The sequence below is a fragment of the Elephantulus edwardii genome, unplaced genomic scaffold (assembly GCF_000299155.1).
Source record: "Elephantulus edwardii isolate Elephantulus edwardi_28Jun2011 unplaced genomic scaffold, EleEdw1.0 scaffold00100, whole genome shotgun sequence".
NCBI lineage: Eukaryota > Metazoa > Chordata > Mammalia > Macroscelidea > Macroscelididae > Elephantulus > Elephantulus edwardii.
Window position 1 is genome coordinate 1654574 of NW_006399850.1, and position 23377 is coordinate 1677950.

General features: G+C 40.8%; 1 protein-coding gene across 1 annotated transcript in view; it reads left to right on the top strand.

Moving 5' to 3' along the window:
• The first annotated feature begins 6715 nt into the window (after nucleotides 1-6715).
• The window catches only part of BRMS1L (breast cancer metastasis-suppressor 1-like), a 61630-nt gene continuing 44968 nt past the window's right edge, over nucleotides 6716-23377 (top strand). The window contains exons 1-2 of the mRNA XM_006891559.1: nucleotides 6716-6986; nucleotides 21430-21520. Of these exons, the coding sequence (XP_006891621.1) occupies nucleotides 6845-6986; nucleotides 21430-21520 (233 nt within the window). The 5' untranslated portion in view covers nucleotides 6716-6844. The remainder of the gene's footprint in view (nucleotides 6987-21429; nucleotides 21521-23377) is intronic.

A 23377-nucleotide genomic window follows, 5' to 3' on the forward strand; every position in this document is an offset into this window, starting at 1 on the left:
GAAACAGTGCAACAATGAATGAATGAAAACCGAAAATCTCTGTAAATGTTCACTAAAACAAATAAAATTTAATAATAATTTAAAAAAATTCACTCAAACAGATGGAATCATAGTCTCCTAAAATTGGTCTAATTATAAACTGCTCTCATTGAGCTATCAACCCTGATTGCTTAAGGCCTTATATTTGAATTATTAAAATGTTCACCTTGATTTGAGCACTCAATAGTAGTCTGATCTCTTGCCTTTGTTTTTCTAGACATGAGCATGGGGCCTGGACGGCGCGTGCTTGAGGAGTGATGTCTCAGCCCCACCATGTGGTGGAGTCCAGAATTAATTTGTTTTTGGAGGCAGGATCTGTAGATTTTAAAGAAGAAAATATTAGGAATATGAGCATTGCTGTTATGTACTGTCAAGTTGACTACGACTCGTAACAACCCTATCCTGAGCCAACCTCACTGTCTCTGACACACCTGATATCACTGTCACAGGCACTGTGACAATCCATCTCATGCTTCCTCTACTGCATTGACCCTCTACCCTTTCAAGAACGGACTGCCAAGAAAACAAAGAGGTTGTCCTGGAGAGGGTAAAATCCGGTTGCTCCTTGGAGTGAAAGAATTTTTAAACTCAATCTCACATACTTGAGGCATGCTGTCAGGAGGGGCCAGTGCCTGGAGAAGGACATCATACTTGCCTCATGCGTATGAGCAGTTCTCAGGACTAAAGGGAAGCTCTGGTGGGTTTTAGTTTCCATTCGGTTGGAACTGATCCATAACTGACCCTCCAGCGGGTTTTCAGAGGCAGTTAGATTGCCCATTCTTTTCCTAGGAGGGTCTGGTGGATTTGAACCACATGTCAAATTGTGCTGTAAACCCAAAGGTACACCTAAAGGATTGAATCCACAGCTGCTCGGTGGGAAAAAGATGTGCAACTTCCTCCCTTGTAACTTATTGCCTTTGAAAACCCACTAAAGGGTTGGCTGTGGGTCAGTTCTGACTCAGTGGTCCACAATAACAACGGTATTAAAAATAGAACCAATGATTACCACATATCTACTTTATTTCAAATAAAGATGAGGCTGAAAATATAGAAATAGAAATGCTAATAGTTTCTTCTTGTTCCCAGCATATATTCTCCAGATAAACATTCCTGAATATACATGCCGCATTTCCCGTTTTAGAGACTACTGGCCTAGAAGAATTTGTCATTCTGTAAAGATAAATATGATATTTATTATATGTCATTTTTAATAGTGGGGGAAAAGGCACTAATCTAAATGTTCATTAACAGGCAAATAACTCCTTCTAAAAATATAATTAAATAGGGTATTTTTATTCAAAGAAACACATTAAAATAAGTGAAAAGAGCTTACATAGATCAACAATAGCTAAATCTCAGAAGATATTGTAGAGGAAAAATTATGGCATGATATTCAGTATATGGGATGACTTACATATAGTTTTAAAATATGCTAAACACTGCTATCTATTATTTCTATATACCATTGAATCAGCAACAACCCATTGCTTATTCTCCAGCAGAATTTTCAGAGGCACTGGAGGATATGGCCAATCTTTCTCCCACAGAGCAACTGGTTGATTTGAACCACATACATTTAGTTTGCCAGCACAACTCCTTACCACTAGGCCAGCAGATGAAAATAGTACGGAAGTACACATAAGCAATAAAACCACAGAAATCAGCAAAGGTAAGTGTCAGTTGGGATTGAGAAGTCTGAAGTAAATGTAGCAAAAGGCTAAAATGTGACAAAGCTAACACATGAGCATTGTGTTATGCCATGAGCACTGTGTTATGCAATATTCTTAACACTTTTCTATGTGTTTATATTACTATGTAATAATAAAAAACATAACAAGTTTGATAAAATATATCCCAAAGAAGAAATAGGATGAAAACCAAGGAAAAAACAAACTTACTTTGTAATTAAACCAATAGGAAGCAAACTCAGTACAAGTAGAATAGTATGTTGCTTTTGTTGTTTTGTGCTGTCAAGTCTACTACAACTCATAGAGACCCTATGACCAACAGATTGGGACAATGACCTAACCTACAATCTCTGACATGCTCAACACCATTGTTACAGTGATTGTATCGGTCTGAGGAAATGTGCTATCAAGGACCTTTCCACGGTGCTAAAGAACAAGGATATCTGTTTAAAGACTAAGACACACTTGATCAAAGCCATGGTTTTTTCAGTCGTTTCATGTATAATGACTAAGAATAACCAAAGAAAAACTGATGCTTTTGAACTATAGTTTTACAGAAGGGTACTGAATATCTCAAGGACTGCCTAAAGAACAAATAAGAACATCTTAGAGGAAGTGAAACCAGGTAGCTCCTTGGAGGTAAGGGTAGTAAAACTTCATCTTACTTACTTTGGGCATGTTGTCAGGTAGGTCCAGTTCTTAAAAAAATAGATCATGCTGGGGAAAGGTTGAGGAATGGTGGTGTTGTTGTTAGGTGTCCTCGAGTTGAGTACAACTCATAGAGACTCTATGAACAGCAGATCTGAACTTTGTCTTATCCTGCATCATCTTCACGCTTTCTGATACACTAGAGCCCATTGCGGCAGTTACTGCATCAATCCAAGTGGTTGAGGGTCTTTCTCTCCTTCACCAACCTTCAGTCTTTCCAAGCATCATGCCACTCTCTAAGGAATAACCCCACATAGCAACATGCCTGAAATATGCCTCATCATCCTTGCCTCCAAAGAGCACTCTGGCTACACCCTCAAAAGCACTGAGAATTGGGTTAGGTATATAGCATTTCAATCTATATGTGGAACAGATCATCTGGGAGGCTGGGCTCTATGAGAAAGTATGTGGCATCAGGATTGGAGAAAGACTCATCAATAACCTGTGTTATGCAGATGACATAATCCTGCTCGCTGAAACTGAGGAGGACCTCAAGTGTTTGCTACAGAAGGTCAGGGACTGCAGCCTTAACTAAGTTTAACATCAAGAAAACAAAGATTCTCACCACTGGGCCGACTGGCAGAATCATGATAGATAGTGAGGAGACTGATATTGTTAACAGCTTTATTTTGCTTGACTCCACAATCAACATTCTTGGTACCAGCAGCCAGGAAGTCAAAAGACGCACCTTAGTCTCCAGACTGATCCAGGCCATAGTCTTTGTAATTACTTGCCATGCATCAGAAAGCTGAACAGTGACTAGGGATGATAAAGAGTCTTGATGCCTTTGAGCTGTGGTGCTGGGGAAGAGTAATGAATATACCATGGACTGCTAGGAAAACAAACAGATTCATCCTGGAGAGTGTGAAATCTGGCTCTCCTTGGAGGCAACAATTCAGAAGTTCAGTCTGACATACTTTGGGCATGTTACAAGGAGGGACCAGTCATTGGAGAAGGACGACATGCTTTGGAGGGTGGAGGAACAGTGCAAAAAAGGAAGACCCTCGATGAGATGGATTGACTCAGTGACTAAGGTAATAGGGGTAGGTGTGCCGGAGATAGTAATGGTGGCTCAGGATAGAGTAGGGTTCAGAGCTGTTGTACATAGGGTCCCTATGAATCACATAACAACAACATGTAGCACTGGAGAAAATGGCATTGAACTAGGAGTTAAAATCGGGGTGGGGGGAAGGAGTATTGGGTGTTAAAACCTAAAACCTATGTGAAATTTGGAGGGTAGGAAGGAGCACTATCTCAAATAAACAAATAATCAAGACAAAGAAGACATCTAATTCATGAAAGGTTCCATGTGACAAAGAGTATAAAGATGCAGAAACTTAGGAGAAAGCTGTATTTCATTTCCAGTAAGAAGTTGAAGGGAACGAGTCATCTACAACTCTGATGGTACCTAACAACAACATTAGAGAAGAGGATGAAGATATAGGAGATTTTTGCTCATATCTAACTGTAACTTCCAGAGGACTCTCAATAAATGTGAAAATATAAGTGTGTTAATCAAAATGTATTAATGCTATGCAATACGTCAAAGAATGTATTGCAGTGGACAAATCAGAGACTTTCCAAGTGCAATACAATCTCCTGTTTGCTGGTACCAAGTGTACTGATTGTGCATCCAAGTAATATAAAGTCACTGACAGTTTCAATCTATTCTCCATTTATCATGCTGTTGCCTATTGCTCCAGTGGTGAGAATATGTTTTCTTAACATTGAGATGCAATTCATATTGAAGGCTGCACTGTTTGATCTTCTGCAGCAAGTGTTTCAACTCCTCCTCATTTTCAGTAAGCAAGGTTGTATTATCTGCACACTGAAGGTTATTGATCAGTCTTCTTCCAATCCTGCTGCTACTTTCTTCTTCATAGAGCACAGCTTCATGAATAATTTGTCCAGCACACAGGTTGAATAGGTATGGAGAAAGGATACAACCCTGGTATCCTTTCTTAATTTTAAACCATGTAGTGTTCCTGTGCTCGGTTTGCACAATAGCTTCTTGGTCTTGGTATAGTTTTCACATGAAAACAATGAAGTGTTCTGGGATTCCCATTCTTCCTACTGGTTATGATCCACAGGATTCCCATTCTTCCTACTAGTTATGATCCACACAGTCAAATGCCTTTTTGACTGTGTTGTTGTTATGTGCTGTCGAGTTACCTGCGACTCATAGCAACCCAATGTACAACAGCTCTAAATCCTGCTCTCCAACGCACCTATCTCCACTATCCCAGTGACTGAATCAATCCATCTCATTGAGGGTCTTCCTCTCCTGTGCTGTCCCTCCACCCTCAAGCATGAAGTCACTCTTTAAGGACTGATCCCACCTTGCAACATGTCCAAAATATGTCAGATGAAGCTTCAGAATCCTTGCCTCCAAGGAGAAGCCTGATTTAACCCTCTCCAGGATGAATCTGTTTGTTTTCTTGGCAGTCCATGGTATATTCAATACTTTTTTCCAGCACCACAGCTCAAAGGCATCAACTCTCCTTCTATCATCCCTAGCCATTGTCCAGCTTTCTGATGCATAGGAACTAATTGGGGGGGGAAAAATTGGCTGACACTGAAATATTACAGGAAGTACTATGTGATCAAGAGCCAGTAGAAATGAAGGAAGAAGCTTAAGCTGTAATGAAGGTACTGTTGGAAAAAAACCACCTCAGGAATCAATGGGATACCAACTGACATGTTTCAAATTACAGCTAAAGCCCTGGACATGCTCACCAGTCTATGCCAGGATATCTGGAGGACAGTTGTCTTGCAGACTGACTGGAAGAGTTCCATCTTTGTTCCCATTCCCAAAAAGGTGATCCAATAGAAAGAAAATGATTTAAAAATACCATTAATATTACAGGTAAGTAAAAGAAATACTGTTGAAGATCATTTGAAAAATGGCTAGAATACATAGAGAACTGTTGCAAGTTCAGACTGGAACCAAGTTGGTCTCTGGAGGCAAGGTTTTGAAACTCTGTCTCACATAGTTTGGGCATGTTGCCCCGAGGGACCAGTCCTTAGAGGGTGGAAGCCAAGCTTGGAAGGGTGGAGGGACAACACAGGCTAGAAAAACCCTGGATGAGACGGATTGATACAAGTGACTGGGACAATGAGTACAGGTGTTGGAGACAGTGAGACTGGCTCAGAATAGGACGTTCAGAACTGTTGTACATAAGTTGCTTTGAGTTACAGGGGATTCCATGTTACATAACAACATGGCCACCAGGGACATCATATTTTATGTCAAATGGATCCTGGCTTATATCAAAGCCTATTAGAACAGTATCTGTTTGTGCTTTATTGAGTATGCAAAAGCATTTAACCGTGGATCATAACAAATAATGGCTGGTGGCCTAGTGGTAAGGAACTGTGCTACAATTACAAAAACATGTTCCATCAGGCTTTTGGGTGTCAATCTGGGGTGATTTCCGGGCTGGTTTTTGTGAATCTCCCTAATAAAACGGGCTTGGAAGCAGGATAGGCATCCACTTTCAAAAAAGCTTATCTCTGGAAACTCTACAAACTTGGAGAAAAGATTAAAGTTTTCGTTCATAGGGTCGCAATAAGTTGTCTGTGACTCTATGGCACTTAACAACAACAACCAGCTACTACACTGGAGGATGGGCAATCTCTTCCTATGAGATTTATTGTCTCTGAAAACCCGCTGGCATGTCAGGTATGGGTCAGTTCGGACTCATCAACAACACTCCATCGAACCTGACAATATAATACTCCGTAGATTGCGAGTTTCAAGAACAATTCAATTTTGTACAGCATTCAAATTATAAATTATTGTCTAAAATTACTAATTCAATAAAATGGTTTCACGTGGTACTTTGGTAGAAGAAGCGATTCTCCAGTTGCCCATGCTCAAAAGCCAACTAAAAACTTTGATGTGAAACACTTTCACCTTTGATGGTAACATCTTGGGAATTCAATCAGTTGGCGGAAAATGATTTAATCCCGACCAAATGCGCATAATCTGTTTCTAAATCTCGATGGAGTATGCCAGCTTTTGTGCCTTGTAGGACTTGAAATCTAGAGGGAATCAGTGATCAGGGCTGCCGAGGTAGCGAGGCCTGTCAGCCCCTCAACGTCTGAAATGAGTACTACAACTCCCTGCTAACATTGGAAGGCGCGCGCTGTAATGACGGACAACCAACCGTGCGTGAGCAGGAAAAACTCCGCCTCCGAACTCCGAGGACAGTCTCCACCAATGGCAGAGCTCCCAGCAGAGAGCCTGCGGGTTAGGTTGCGAGATCCGGGCCGGGGGCGGGGAGGAGCCCAGGGGGTTCTGAAAGAGGTCGGCAGCTGGGTGGGTCCGGGCGATTGGCGTGCCCTTCATTAAAGCGGCGGTGGCCGGCTTGGGTGCCGGCAGTGGGAAGCGACGGCGCAGTTGGAAAATGCCGGTGCATTCCCGAGGGGATAAGAAGGACACGAACCACCACGATGAGATGGAGGTGGACTACGCTGAAAATGAGGGGAGCAGCTCGGAGGACGAGGACACGGAGAGCTCTTCAGTCTCGGAAGATGGAGATAGCTCAGGTGCGTGACCCAGCGGAGCTGGGACTCTGAACCCCTGCGCCAGGCGCGCGCCAGGCCGCTCTGCACGCGGGGTTTCTGCCTCCGCCTGGGAGAGCGGGGCGGGGAGAGAGGGAAGGGGCGGAGATTGGCTCTGGGCCGGTGGCGGCACACGGACCCGTAGCTGGGCGCTGTCTGGCCCCAGGCGTGTCCCTGCAGCGGGGCGGGGCTGGGCGGGGCACGGGCCTGGACTAGCCCAGTCGGTGGACGCCACTCACTGCTGCTCACATTTGGGCCCGCCCTTGGGACCTTCAGGCAGTGGCGCTGCTCCCTGAATTTAGGGAGAAGGCACTTTCCACGGCTTGTCTGCAAGATTCAGGAAATGCCTTCTCTTTCCTTGCCACTGATCTCTTCTGTTTTTCCGTCTCACGTGTAACTTCTCAGTGTGCGTGGATTGTCCGGGACGAGGGTAGATTGGTACTGGCTCATGACTGGTTTAGAATTTAGTAACCTTACTTTCCGAGTATTGAATTGCCTCTTGGACTGCCAAAAGAACAAACACATCTGGCTCGGAAAAAGTGCAACTAGGTTGTTCCTAAGAGGCAAAGGATGGTGAAACATCGTCTCGCTCACTTTGACATATTTTTAAGAGGAACCAGTCCTTGCAGAGAGCCTTCATGCTGGCAGAGGAAGAGGAGTCAAATAAAGAGAGGAAGACCTTCAACAAGATGGGTTGACACAGTGACTACCACAAGGGGCTTGAGCATGACACAGATTTTGAGGATAGTGCAGGATAGGGCAAAGTTCAGATCTGCTATGAGTTGTAAGTGACTCGCTGTTACAGCATCTTTCCGAGTCTGCTTGCTAGTCTGCATTTGACTTTAGTTTTATTTTGTAGGTTGATTTGGAAGCGGTCCAGTCTACAGCATCTCCTAGAACTTTTTAAACCTAAGAAGGGGCCAATTTTGGGGTGATTTTTTAATATCTAGAAGAGTCCATTGATGGTTACTGTTTACATCATGATTTAGTCAGAGCTAACATAGCTGACCCCCCCAGGTTTTCAAGGCTGTAAATTGCAAGGGAGGAGATTACCATCTTTCTCTTTCAGGTTTGTTGTTGTTGGTTGTTATGTGCTGTTGAGTCGCTTGCGACTCATAGCGACCCTATGTACAACAGCCCTAAACTGCGCTCTGTCCTGTGCCAATCGCACTGTCTCTGACACTCCCATCCCAATTATCCCAGTCACTGAATCAGTCCACCTCATAGAGATCCTTCCTCTCCTGCGCTGCCCCTCCACCCTCCCAAGCATGATGTCCCTCTCCAAGGACCGGTCTCTCCTCACAACATGTCCAAACTATGTTAGAGGGAGCCTCAGAATCCTTGCCTCCAAGGAGCCACCCGGTTTAACCCTTTCCAGGACAAATCTGTTTGTTTTCCTAGCAGTCCATGGTATTCTCAATACTCTTCTCCAGCACCACAGCTCAAAGGCATCAATTCTCCTTCTATACTCCTTGGTCATTGTCCAACTCTCTGATGCATAACAAGTGATTGCGAAGACCATGGCCTGTATCAGACACACCTTAGTCTCCAGAGAGACACCATTGCTCTTCAGTACTTTGGAGAGGTCCCTAACAGCAGACTTTCCCAAGGCAATGCGCCTTTTAATTTCCTGGCTGCTGGTGCCAAGACTGTTGACTATGGAGCCAAGCAAGCTAAAGCTGTGTACAATCTCAATCTCTTCACCATCCATCCTGATGCTGCCTGTTGGTCCAGTGGTGAGAATCTTTGTCTTCTTGACATTGAGCCTCAATCCATATTGTAGGCTGCAGTCCTTGACACTCTGCAGCAGGCGCTTCAGGTCCTCTTCAGTTTCAGCAAGCAAGGTTGTGTCATCTGCATAATGCAGATTGTTGATAAATCATCCACCAATCTTGATCCCACATTTCTCCTCATAGAGCCCAGCCTCCCGGATAATCTATTCTGCATATAGGTTGAAAAGGTATGGAGATAGGATGCATCCCTGGCGTACGCCCTTCCCAATTTTGAACCATGCAGTGTTCCCTTGCTCTGTTCTGACGACTGCCTCCTGGTCCAAGTATGTTTCACATTAGCACGATCAAGTATTCTGGGATTCCCATTCTTCTCAGAGTCAGCCATAGTTTGTTATGATCTACACAGTCAAATGCCTTTGCATAGTCAATGAAACACAGATAGACATTCCTCTGGTATTCCCTGCTTTCAGCCAAGATCCATCTCTTTCAGAGAAGCTGATGAATTTCAGCCACCAGGTAGGCTTGGTCTTTGAGTTAACAGCATAACTTTTCTATTTGCTAGGCTCCATAGCTCCTTTGATGTTTATAAGTTGATTAGTTTTGGCAGTTTTCAGTTTATTTTGGTATTTTTCCTCTCTTAACATAGACGGTTTTATTGTTTTAAGAGAGAGTGTGTTTATTATCACCACAAATCAATTTTGCAAACTTTAAAATGGATTATTCAGAAAGGAATGGAATATCTGTTTACTTGAATTTTTTTTATCCTTTCCTATTCAAATAATTTGGAAGCAGGAGTGGCATCCACTTCCTAAACAACATGCCTCTGGAAACTCTATGAACATTGAGAAACAATGATAGTTCTAGAACAGGATTCAGGTCTTTTGTTCATAGGATCACTATGAATAGTGCTCAACAAAAACATCATTCATATAATGGTGATGTGACAAATGGTAAAAACAAATCTTGAGGACAGCAAAATAGAGAACTGCCAGAAGTTAAGGCAGGGTTTAGCCGAGCCAGTGGCACTAGGGATACTATTGCTAATGTTAAATAGAACTTGGCTAAAAGCGGAGAATATCAGAGGAATGTCTGTATGTGTTTTATTGACTATGCAAAGGCATAACAAACTATGGCTTACCTTGAGAAGAATGGAAATTCCAGAACACTTAATTATGTTTATGTGAAATCTGTACATAAACCAAGAAGCTGTTGTCCAAACAGCAAGGGAACACTATGTGTTTTAAAATTAGCAAAGGTTGCATCCACCAGATGCTCTGCTGGAGAAGGAGGAACAATCTTCTCCTGTACCAGTCAGATCTGATTTGACAGTACACACAAAAAAATAATAAAATAAATTTTAAAAAAATTAGCAAAGGTGTGTGTCAGGGTGGTATTCTGTCTCTATACCAATTCAGTCTATATGGTGAGCAAATCACTCAAGAAGCTATACTTTACAAAGAAGAATGTGGCATCAGGATTAGAGGAAAGATCATCCAACAACCTGCATTCTGTATGACACAACCTTACTTGCTGAAAGTGAGGAGGATCTGAAAAGCTGCTGCAGAGGATCAAGGACTGCAGCCTTCAATATGGATTACATCTCAATATCAAGAAAACAAAATCCTCACCACTGGACCAATAAGCAACATCATGAGAGATGGCAAAAAGATTGAAGTTGCTAACAGTTTAGACTTGCTTGCTGCACAGTTAATGCCTTTGGTACCAGCAGTCAGGAGATTGAGAGATGTATATCGTTTGGAAAGTCTACTGTCAGGGATCTCTCAGAAGTCCTGAAGAGCAATGATGTTAGTTTAAAGACTAAGGTACACCTAATTAAAGCTACAATCTGTCCTGTCACCTGCTATGCATCTGGTAGCTGGACAGTGAATTAGGATGAAAGGAAAAGAATTGATGCGTTTTAATTATGATATTGGAGAAGAGTGCTGAATATTGCAAGGACTGTCAAAAGAACAAACAGATAATGTTTTGGAGAAAGTGCCAGAATATTCCTTGAGTGCAAAGATGATGAAGCTTCACCTCACATATTTTGGACATGTTGGGAGAAGCTAGTCCTTGAAAAGGGGCATCATCCTTGGAAAGGCAGAGGGACAGTGAAGGAGATGAGGACCCTCAGCAGTATGGATTGAAACAGCATCTGCAGCAATAGACTCAAATGTATTGAGGATGAAAAGGATGACACAAGATAGGACGGAGTTCAGATCTTTTGTTCATAGGGTTTTATAAGTCATACTTGGCTCTATATTATTACTATCTTTTTTTTTAGGAATAAAACACTCAGGATATGATGATTCACTTCTTCTTAGGTAACTGACAGATAGACCTTTGTCTGACCATCAGTTTCCCAGACATGATTCTGGGGCAAATATTACAAAGCTCTTTTAGTTCTGCAAATTAGGGGCCACTAATGCCCACACAGTAAGCCTGAACCTGAAGGCACGTGGCTCTACGGAGTTGACAGACCTAGACTAGGCTCAGCTCTGTTCCATGCTGGCCTCTGGTTCTCTGCCACTTTTATTTTTCCTGCTGCCACTTCTGCTGGGCTACTGTCTAATCAGACATGTCTCAGTCTTGCTCCATTTCTCAGTCTTACCTCATACAGGAATCTCAGACCAGGATGCCCTGTTCCTTCTGTTTCTTTCTTCCTTTTTTTTTTTTTTTAAATGAAAGTTACAGAGACTTTGGATTTTCATTAATACATTGTTGCACACTTTCCTCCCTACCCAATCCTCCCTCCAGTTTGTTTTTCTCTTTGAAGAAAAAAAAAATTCTTTCCCTGCCACCCCTTCGATTTACTATGCAGCTCTTATTCTGGACTCTTGTCATGACAGTAATACCTAATAATATATTCTTTTTAAACAGTTCTCTCCCTCATCTGTTTCAGTGCAGTATACATTATTTATCCCCTCTTTTCTTAAGTTCCTCCCAACCTTGATGTCAGTCTCGTTTTACAACAGTGGCACCATGCAGTATATGTCCTTTTGTGACTGAGATATTTCACTCAGCATAATATCCTCCAGAGTCACCCATTTTGTATAATATTTTGTGAGTTACTTATTTTTCAATGTGTTGTAGTATTCCATTGTGTGAATATATGACAGTTTAGCCATTCATTTGTTGATGGGCACTTGGGTTGTTTCCAACTTTTTGCAATTATGAACAGAGCAGCAATAAACATAGGTTTGCATATATCTGCTTGGGTGGTAGTTATGGTTTCTTTAGGGTGTATTCCCAGTAGTGGAATTGCTAGGTCAAATGGTATTTCTATTTGCATCTTTTTGAGAAAGCACCATACTGCCTTCCATAGTGGTTGCACCATTTTACACTCCCACCAACAGTGAATAAGGATTCCAGTTTCTTAACAACCTCGCATTTGTTGTTTGCTGCTCTGTTGGATTATGCTAACTGGGGTGAAATGATATCTCATAGTTGTTTTGGCTCTATATTTCTTTACAACAGCTCCATGTTATTGTTGTTGTTAAGTGCCGACGAGTCGTAGGCAACTCATAGCGACCCTATGAAAGATAGCCCTCAACACTTGTGTAACTTTCATCCTTTCTCCAGGTTCATAGGGTTTCGTTGGCAATCTATTACAGAAGTGGATGCCACCCCTGCTTCCAAGCTGGTTTTAATTGGGGAGCTCCACCAAACACCGCCAGGGTAACCATTATCTCATTTGACACATTAGTGTCACTACATCCACAAGTTACCTCTGTATGGCAAGTGGACACACCGGGGCTATATGACCTAGAAGAATGTTTGAACAAAAACAATGAAAAACAGGCCTGAGGGCCGCAGATTAAAAGCCACCCACTTTTGGCTTTGGTAGCATTACTTTCTGTCCACTAGGCCAACTGATCTTGTTCTATGTTGATGTTATTGTTGTTAAATGTTTATTAAAAACAACATCACAAAACCAATTAATTCTTGTGAGGCCACATATAACCTTAAACTGGACATCTTTTTCTGCCAATTCTAACACTAACTATCCCTCCTAGGTCACTACTCTATTGCTGTTGTTGTCATGTGCCTTCAAATTGAACCCAAACCATAGCTGACTCTCCAGTAGGTTTTCAGAGGCAATAAATTCCATGAGGGGAGTTTGTCCGTCCTTTCCCCATAAAGCAGCTGGTGCATTTGAAACATATTCATTTAGAATTTCAGTACAACTTCTTATCACTAGACTACCAGAGCTCTCACTCTATTACTGGATTCCTTAATTTGCTGCAGTTGTTGTTATGTACCATTGAGTTGGAACTGACAAATAGCTGTTCCTCCAGGGTTTTTTCAGAGGTAACAATAACTCCCTTGGGAGGAGATTGTCCATTTTTCTCCTGCAGAGCAATTGGTGGATTCGAACTGCATGCTTTAGGTTGCCAGTGTCACTTCTTTACCACAAAGCCACCAGAGCTTAGAACTCAAACAGTACTTATCATGAAGTTTAGTAGGGAAGTGGCAGTTTACAGTTCTTCAGTCAGGACAACTTCTGCTTGGTGTGATTGGCAGGCAAGCCTTCCTTCCTCTGACTCGCAGCTTTTATGCTTTGAGTTCTGCCCTGTGGGAGCACAAGTATTAAAAAACTCTTTTAGTTCTGTCAATTATCCACCACCCCTACTCTTCTAGTAATCTTAGGCATAAAGTTGCTGGCTCAGGGGGTAGCATAGGAAGTTGTGCCACTAACTGTAGGCTGTGCCTCTCTGTCTTGCACAAATCTCTGGTTCTTTGCTGCTATCTTATAAGCTCCTGTGTCTCAGTGTTTCTATCTTATGCAGAAATCTTAGACGCAAAGGACATGCTGCACACTTTACTGCTACTTCCTTTGTGGTGATGAGAGCTCTTCTCTTCCGCCTCTAAGTCTGTTCAGTTTAAACCTGATGGAGCTTACTCAGTTTGACATTTCATGTTAGCAATCTATACATCTTATTTGTAACCAGAAGGTGCTGTTTACCCTATTTACTTGATTAGCATGCTATCAAGTAGCCCTTGGAGGACCACAAAAACAGCTAACTTTTTTCTAGTCCAACCTAGCCATCTACTATAGCGCATTTATTTCTTGGTATTGTCCTTATTTGGGCCATGTAAGGTAGGGTACAGGCAGAGAACAATCTATCAGCACTCCTGTCTGTCCTATTTTCAGGTTTCTCTTTCAAAGCAAATCTCCATGAAAGAATGTAATTTTGATCAACACATCAATCACCCCCAAATTAATATTTATGTATGCCTTCTTTATGTTGAAGGGAGCACTCGTGGCATAGTACATAGAGAGATGTGCTGCTTATCCCAAGATTGAGACTTTCTGGCAGTTCAAATCCACTAAAGGTTGTGGTGAAATAAATATGGGCATTCTCTACCTATTCCATTTACAGCTTTGAAAACCCACTTGAGGGGTCAGCTGCGAGTCACTTCTGACTTGATGGCAGTGAGTTTCTTATTTGTGTGGGACTGGCTATTTTCTAGTGTAGGTATTTATATGATTATAATCTGGTTTCCATGATAACAATTTAAAAACTGTCATAACTATTTGTTTAAATAGCTACATGAATGCTTAACTATAAGTGATGCTGTAGATACGAATTCAAAGGCAGAGGAAATCTTTTCAGAACAAGATGGTCAGCAGGAACTCCTTGAAGACTGAAACCTACAGCCATTATATAGATTTTGACTCATGGTGACTCTCCATCAGATTTCTAAGGTTATAAAGCTTCCCAAGAGGAGACTGCTCATCATTCCCCTTGGAGCATCTATTGGATTTGAACTGCTGGCTTTTGAGTTAACAATATAGCTTGCAAGGAATTGTATTATCAGTCCAAAGGCATTTGGTTTGAATCTATCAGTTGCTCCACTGGGAAAAGATGGGCATCCTTCTCTGGTGTGGTTAACTGCTTCTGAAAATTTGCTGGAGGGTCAGCTGTGATTCCATCCAGACTAGATGATACAAAGCAACAGCAACAACAAATGGAAAGGATTTGGATTGTGGTGGTAATGGTTAGGTATCCTTGCAAGGGGAGGAGTATAAGAAAAAGTGCCGAGGCTTATTTCAAAGGGCAAGAGAATCACTTTGGTTGAGAGAAGGATTTAAGCAATAAAGGAGGAAAGAAAGGAATAGATGTGAAAGATTTCAAAGCATGAAACTCCATCAGTGAATGCAAATTTAAGGGTGAAAGAAGAGAAACCCTGATACAAGAAAAAGAAAAGTAAACTATTTGAAGTAAAGATAGGAGCTAAAGAATAGATGCATTGTATTAGACTAGCTGCATTTGAGGTACTGGTATATTTAAGTAACAATGTTCAACTGATAATAGGAAGGAGTGACCAAAAAATATCCTTGTTTTATGTATGTCTTGCTTGGTGTATTTCAACTTTTCTTTTTCTTAATTGATGTTGAGAAGATCCTAAGACTACAGAAAAATGTCTGTTATCCAGAGAGCTTAAGGAGTGAGTTATTTTGAGCATTAAGTTTTAAATAGCTAAAGATTAAGTTAACAACCGGAAATAAAATTTTATTTTAGAGAAGTTAAAGACACTGAATCATGTATTTCTTCCTGAATGAAAAGAATTGACTGTAATGCTCATAGTTTGACTGTTAATTTGATGATAGTAAAGAGATAGACCATTTTGTGCTCCAGTTATTTTGATATATAATGTGTAAGTGATGTAAAGATAGAAAAGACCTGATAATAAGCACTTGCTTTCCTTAAAATATTTTCTTGCTTGCAAGACCCACACTTCACTTCATATGCAAAAGCCAACTCAAGATGGATCACGGACCTAGGACTAAAACCAAGGACTATAAACTTCATTAAAGAAAAGCTTTGAAGAATTCTAGTAGTCCTAATCCACAGCATAAACAGTCTTCCAAGTATCCGGAAAAATCTACAACCAGAAGATAAAATAGATGAATGAGACCTTCTAAGAATCAAATCCCTGTGCACATCCAAAAACTTCTCCAACAGGATAAAAAGGGAAGCCACAGACTGGGAAAAAGTATTTGGTAATGACATGTCGGATAAGGGACTTATATCTAGAATTTATAAAATACTTGAGCACCACAACAAGATAAAAGGTAAATAAGCGCAACCATGCAGCCATAGACGTGCAGCTGTCATGGCTGTGTGCTACCCCATGGCCATGGGCCTCAACAAAAGTCACCAAGAGCAAGCTGAGGCACAGCCGCCGCCGAGGGCGCCTCACCACGCACACCAAGTTTGTGCAGGACATGATTGGGGAAGTGTATGGCTTCACGCCCTCTGAGTGAAGCGCCATGGAGCTGCTACTCAAGGTCTCCACTCCTACTCAAGGACAAGCGGGCCCTCAAGTTCATCAAGAAAAGGATGGGGACACACATCCATGCCAAGAGGAAGCGAGAAGAACTCAGCAACATCCTGGCCGCCATGAGGAAGGTAGCTGCCAAGAAGGACTGGGTGCACCCCGCTTGTCCCCCAAAGACCCCACTCATCTGATGTTATAATGTATAACGAACAACAACAAAAAAGATAAAGGTAAGTAATCCAATTGAAAAATGGGGACAGGATATGAACAGACACTTCACTAAAGAAGACATTCAGATGGCACACAAGCACATGGAGAAATGTTCAAAATCCCTAGCTCTAAGAGAAATGCATATCAAAACAACTATGAGATAATCATCTCATCTCAGGAAGAATAGCAAACTTTAACAAAACAGCAAGCAACAAATGCTGGTGAGGTTGTGGAGAAACTGGAACCCTTATTCACTGCTGGAAGTGTAAAATTGTGCAACCACTGTGGAAAGTGGTGTGGATCTTTCTAAGAAAGTTGCATATAGAGATACCATTCGACCCGGCAATTCCACTACTGGGAATATACCCTAAAGAGACCATAACTGCCATCCAAGCAGATATATGCACACCCATGTTTATCGTGGCTTTGCTCACAATAGCAAGGAGTTGGAAACAACCTAAGTGCCCATCAACAAATGAATGTGTAGAGAAGCTGTGGTATATTCACACAATGGAATACTATGCTGGATTGAAAACAAAGGAACTTATGCAATATTATACAAAATGGGTGACCCTGGAGGACATTATGCTGAGTGAAATATCTCAGTTGCAAAAAGACAAATACTGCATCGTGCCATTGATGTAGAATGAGACTGACATCAGGGTTGGGGTAAGACTGAGAAAAACTGTATATATTATGTATACTACAAATCTAAACATTCAGATTAAGACAGACTAGGAAGAAGGATTGGCCATCCACTTCTGAAATGGCAGGCCTCTGAAAACCCTATGTACAATACAACACATGTAGACGAACAGAAAGGGCAACCTAGGTAGAACTGTCAAGCATGGAAATACAAAGGAAGAGGAACAGTTGTAAGCAGACACTAGTGATTGGAACATGGAATGTGAGAACCATGAATGTAGGAAAATTAGAAATTGTTAAGAAAGAAATGGAACGCATAAATATTGACATACTAGGCATTGGAGAGATGAGATGGACCGGCATGGGGCATTTCGAGTCAGATGATCATATGATATACATGTTGTAAGGAGAGACAGGTCTTTAGAGAGGGACATCGTGCTGGGTAGAGTAGAGGGACAGCGCAGGAGAGGAAGACCCTCTATGTGGTGGATTGATTCAGTGACTGGGGTAATCAGGATGGGTGTGTCAGAGGCAATGAGATTGGCACAGGATAGAGCAGGGTTTAGGGCTGTTGTACATAGGGTCGCTATGAGTCGCAAACGACTCGACGGCACATAACATCAACAACAACAACAGCATTGAAACAGATGAGGGAGAGAATAGTTTAAAAGCAATATATGATAGGGTATTATGGTTATCACAAGAGTCCAGAATTAAGGTTGCATAGTGGAGTGTACTGGGGGGTGGGGTGGGGGATTGTATATCAATGAAGGAATTTTACTTTTCAAAGAGAGGAGCAAACTGGGGGGGAGGGGTGGGCAGGGAGAAAAGTGCAACAATGAATGAATGAATGGAAATCCAAAATCTCTGTAAATATTCATTAAAAGGAATAAAAAAAATTAAAAAACCTTTCTTAAAAAAACAAATTTTTCTTGCTTGCAGTAAGAAAAAGACAAGCAACCTAATTATAGAATGGGCAGAGAACATGAAAAGACACTTCACCAAAGATGACCTTCAAATGGCCAACAAATACATGAAAAAATATTCAAGATCTTTAGTTATTAGAGAGATACAAATCAAAACAATGTGATATCTCATCCTGGCAGTGTTCAGCAAATAATAGCAAAATTCTAAAGATAGCAAGCAACAAATGCTGGTGAGGGTGTAAACAGTTTGGAGCTCTTCATATACTGTTGGTGGGAATATAAAATGGCACAACCACTGTGAAAATTAGTTTGGCACTTTCTTAGTAAATTGGGAATAGAAAAACCATCATAAATTAATTGGTGCCTAATTTCTTGTCACTTAAAAAAATATCACTGTTTCCTGAACATTGGTTCTTCTCTACCCTTCTGCTCTTGTAGCCACTACTAAGTAATAGATTCCAAAGAAATAGAGCACAAACTAACATGCACACACCCATGTTTGTTGCACTGTTATTTATAATAGCAGGAGATTAGAAATTAACCAAGTAGTCATCAGTGGACAGGTAACTAAAGTAACTATGATACAGGTACATCCACATAATGCAGTACCTTGCATCACTAAAAATCAATAAAGAATTCATGAAACACTACAACGTGGGTGAATCTAGAGGAAATAAGAAAAGTATTATAAGGGAATGTGTGGAGAGCTATAATTGGAGATTAAAAAGGGAAGAACTGAAAAAAAAAGGAAGAACTCACTCTGCATTTCTCAAGATGAGAGAACAGAAGAACAAATTTAAGCCTTGAGTTGTAATATTGAAACATGCTATGGACAGTATATTGAATGACCCAGAAAGCATCAAAAGAAGATGGAGGGAAAACACAAATGACTGTACCAAAAAACCCAGAATGACACTGAAAAATTTCAGGAAGTACCAGATGAGCAGGAGCCAACAGTGATGAAGGAGGAAGTGGAAGCTGCATTGAAGGAATTGGCCAGAAATCAGGCCCCAGGAATTGATGGGATACCAATTGACTTGGTTCAATTAACATATGCAACCTTGCTATTCCAGGAAATTTGGAGGATGGCTCTCTGGCCAAGGGATTAGAGGAGGTTCATATTTGTTCCCATTCCCAAGGAAGGTGATCCAACAGAATGTGGAAGCTTATAGAACACAATCATTAATATCACATGCAAGCAAAATTCTGCTGAAGATCATAAAAAAAAGGGTCAAGGTATACAAACTTTGTAGGTAAACCAGTATTAAAAAAAACCCCACAAAACCAACACACAAAACAATTGCAAGGGAATAATAATAATAATTTTAAAAAAAGTCTAGAAGAGTACATAACTAGGGAACTGCCAGAATTTCAAGCAGGATTTAGAAGAGGCCACGGCATCAGGGTTATCATTGCTGATGGATCCTGGCTGAAAGTAATGAATAGCAGAGGAATGTCTATGTATGCTTTATTGACTGTGCAAAGACATTTGACTATGTGGATCACAAAAAGTTGTTGCTGACATTGAGAGGAATTGGAATCTCAGAGCACTTAATTGTGCTCCTGTGAACCTATACCTGGACCAGGACTTTTGTGCTAACAGAGCAGGGAAACAGTGCATGGTTTAAAATTAATAGTGCATAAAGGTTGTGTTTTCTCTCCCTACCTATTCAGTCTGTATGATGAGCTTATATTTGAGAAGCTGGACTCTATGAAGAGGAATATGGCATTGGGATTGGAGGGAGACTCATTAATAACCTGAGATATGTAGATGACACAAACTTTGCTTGTTGAAAGTGAGGAGGACTTGAAGCACTTGTTGTAGAAGATCAAGGAATGCGGCCTTCAGTAGAGATTGATTCTAAATGTCAATAAAACAAAGATTCTTATCATTGGACCAATAGGCAACATCATAATGGAGGGAGAAGAGATTGAAACTATTAACAGTTTTATCCTACTTGAATTCACAGTTAACACTCTTGGTATCAGCAGTTAGGAAATAAGGAGATGCATTGCACTGGGAAAGTCTACAGTTAAGAACCTCTCCAAAATACTGAGGAGTAATTCCAATTCAGGGCATGGTCTTTCTTATTACTTGCAGTACACCTGAGAGCAGGACAATGAATAGAGATGACAGAAGAATGATGCCATTAAGCTGTGGTGTTGGAGAACACTGAACATCCCATGGACAGCCAAAAAACCAAACAGTATGTCTTGGAGAAGGTGCAGCCAGAGTGCTCTTTGGAGGCGAGGATGATGAGGCTTTGCCTCACTTACTTTGAGCATCTTACTAGGAAGGGCTTTTCCTTCTTTGGAAGGGTGGAGGGTCAGCGAAGGAGAGGAAGACTCTCAATTAAGTGGATTGACAAGGTGACTGCCACAATGGGCTTTAGTTTATCAGGAAGTGTGAAAATGGCACAGGATAGGACAATATTTGGATCTGTTGTTTATAGGGGTTGCTATGATTCATACTCAACTGACAACAACACCAACAACAGCAGTAACAAAGAAAGTTTACATACTGAAACATTCTTGGGTGATTACCAGGAATGGGAAGGGAGATGAGAGGCTAAGTTTGGTGAAGGAAAGATAATAATGCAGTAAAGGGTTGATCACATATTGCAGTAAATGAATTACATTAATAAAGTATAACTGTGTTATAAAAACAAAGTGTGTATATGAATGAAAAATCAATATGGTTTTTAAACTTTCATTTAAAAAGAGGACATAAGAAAAAAATGCTTGTTTCTCTCCTCATTTGCCTCTTTCTTACTGACTGACAGCCATTTGAGGATAGAGAACTATGGGAGAGTAAGAATTGAAGACCAAGATACCCCATGGTAAGCATAATGGCAAACTAGTCACTAGTCTTTTTCAGCTCTGGAAAAAGAATTCCAAAAGTGTTTTTGTGCAGTGCTAATCTTTAATGGACACATTCATTTGATGCTTCAGTTCCATTGACTGGTAGAAAACCAGCAAAAGCAGGCTAATTGCTTTATAGTCATAACTTGCAGCCAGTACTTTAAAATTATTTGGTAAATGAGTAATAATAAATAGATCTACCTACCTAAACATACCTACAAAATGGAATACTATTCAGTCATACAGAGAAATGAAGTCCTGGTACATATTACAACATGGATGCATCCTGGAAGCATGATACTGAGTGAAAGAAGTCAATCGCAGGAGGACAAATGTTGCATAATCTCACCTACAGGAAATACTAAGAATAAATAAATGTACAGAGATGAAAGTTTAGTAGTGACTCCAAAGGAGAGGTGTGGGAGAGGACACCCATTGTTTAGGAAACAGTGAATTTTTTTTTTTTTATTGAGATGGGAAATTTGTCAACAATTAGTAAGTCAACATGATTGATGTAATATCTAAATTGTACACCTGAAATGTTGCATATTTTATATTCTCAGTACTAAAAATAGATTTAGAGACTGCTGCAATTTTAACTCATCTGTTTTCCAGGAAAATGTATAGTGGCAGTTATTCAGGTTAAATATTTATTTATTTCCTTTTAAGGCTTGATAGAAACTTTGCATATTATCTCATTTTTCTACATCTGAATTATTTCAAAACATAAAACTTATCTTTGATATTTACTGTTTTAATTAACAGAGATGGATGATGAAGACTGTGAAAGAAGAAGAATGGAATGTTTAGATGAAATGTCCAATCTTGAAAAACAGTTTACCGATCTCAAAGATCAGTAAGTAGTGGCTTAGAAGGTCATTTTAGTGGAATCTCAACCATGTCACATGTGTATGAGCATGAGTCTGAGCTCTTTTACCTTCTGTATTTTATTAGATTGATCTGAAATAGTCTTTGATAATTGCCTGCTGAAGGTCTTACTGACTAAACTGTAGGCTTAGAGGTAGGAATTTTTTTAGGAGGGTGGGTTTCTTTGTGTCTATTGGTGATTAAAATCTTCCCCTGTATTGCATCCATAGCTCTAATCTGCTCAGTGATCTTAATTTTGGGAGAAATGCTTTCTTTTTGTATCTTACATTGCACAGTACATAGTACATCTGGTTGTATATGCATTTTAAAAATTTGCTTCTGCAGCAACTCTGTGAGGCATTGTTGTTGTTGTTATGAGCCATTGAATTTGGAACCAACCCATAGCTGAGCCTGCCATAAATTTGCAGGGGCTGTAAATCTCATGGGAGAATATTGTCCATCTTTCTCCTGCAGAGCAGCTGTTGGATTTGAACCAAGTGCCTTTGGCTTGGCAGCTCAACTTATCATGCAGCCACCAGAGCTGCCTCTGTGAGGCTATAAAAGTCTTAGCCTATGAGAAAATTCATGTTAAAGATAGTTATTTCATGCGACTACAATAAATATCATAAATGAGTGTCTTCTTTTAAATTTTTATTAAACCAAAAGTTCTTTTCTTACAGTTTGTTGTTAGGTGCCGTCTAGTACAACTCATAGCAACCCTATGAATAGCAGAGCTGAACCTTATCCTGTCCAGTGTCATCCTCACATTTTTAGGCATACTCGAGCCCATTGGTTTAGTCACTGTGTTAATCTATCTGATTGAGGGTCTTCCTCACTTTCACCAACCCTCCACTTTCCCAAGCATGATGTTCCCCTTTAAGGAATAATCTCTCTTAGCAACATGCCAAAAGTATGCGAGACAAAACTTCATAATCTGTTTCCAAAGAGCACTCTGGCTGTACCTTCTTCAAGATGTTATCTGTTTGTTTTTTGGCAGTCCATGTTGTTTCATTGATTATGGAAAGGCATTTGACTGTGTGGATCATAACAAACTGTGGCTGACTCTGAGAAGAATGGAAATCCCAGAACACTTGACTGTGATAATGCAAAACCTATACTTGGACCAGGAGGCAATTGTCAGAACAGAGCAAGGAAACACTGCATGGTTCAAAATAGAAAGGGTGTATGCCAGGGGTGTGTCCTGTCTCCATACCTTTTCAATCTTTATGCAGAACAGGCTATCTGGGAGGCTGGGCTCTATGAGGAGAAATGTGGCATCAGGATTGGAGGAAGAATCATCAATAATCTGTGTTATGCAGATGACACAACCCTGCTTGCTGAAACTGAGGAGGACCTGACGTGTTTGCTGTGTAATGTCAGGGATTACAGTCTTCAGTATGGATTAAGACTCAATATCAAGAAAACAAAGATTCTCACCATTGGGCCAATTGGCAGCATCATGATGGATGGTGAAGAGATTGAGGTTGTTCACAGTTTTGGTTTGCTTGCATCCACAGTCAACACTCTTGGCAGCAGCAGCCAGGAAATGAAAAGACATATTGCGATGGGAAAGGCAGTGGTTAGAGACCTCTCTAAAGTGCTGAAGTGCAAGGATGTCAGTCTGAAGACTAAGGTGCGCCTGATCCATGCAATGGTCTTTGCAATCACTTGCTATGCATCGGAGAGCTGGACAATGACTAGGGATGATAGAAGGAGAATTGACGCCTTTGAGCTGTGGTGTTGAAGAATAGTATTGAGGGTACCATGGACTGCTAGGAAAACAAACAGGTTTGTCCTGGAGAGGGTGAAGACGGGCTGCTCCTTGGAGGCAAGGATTCTGAGGCTT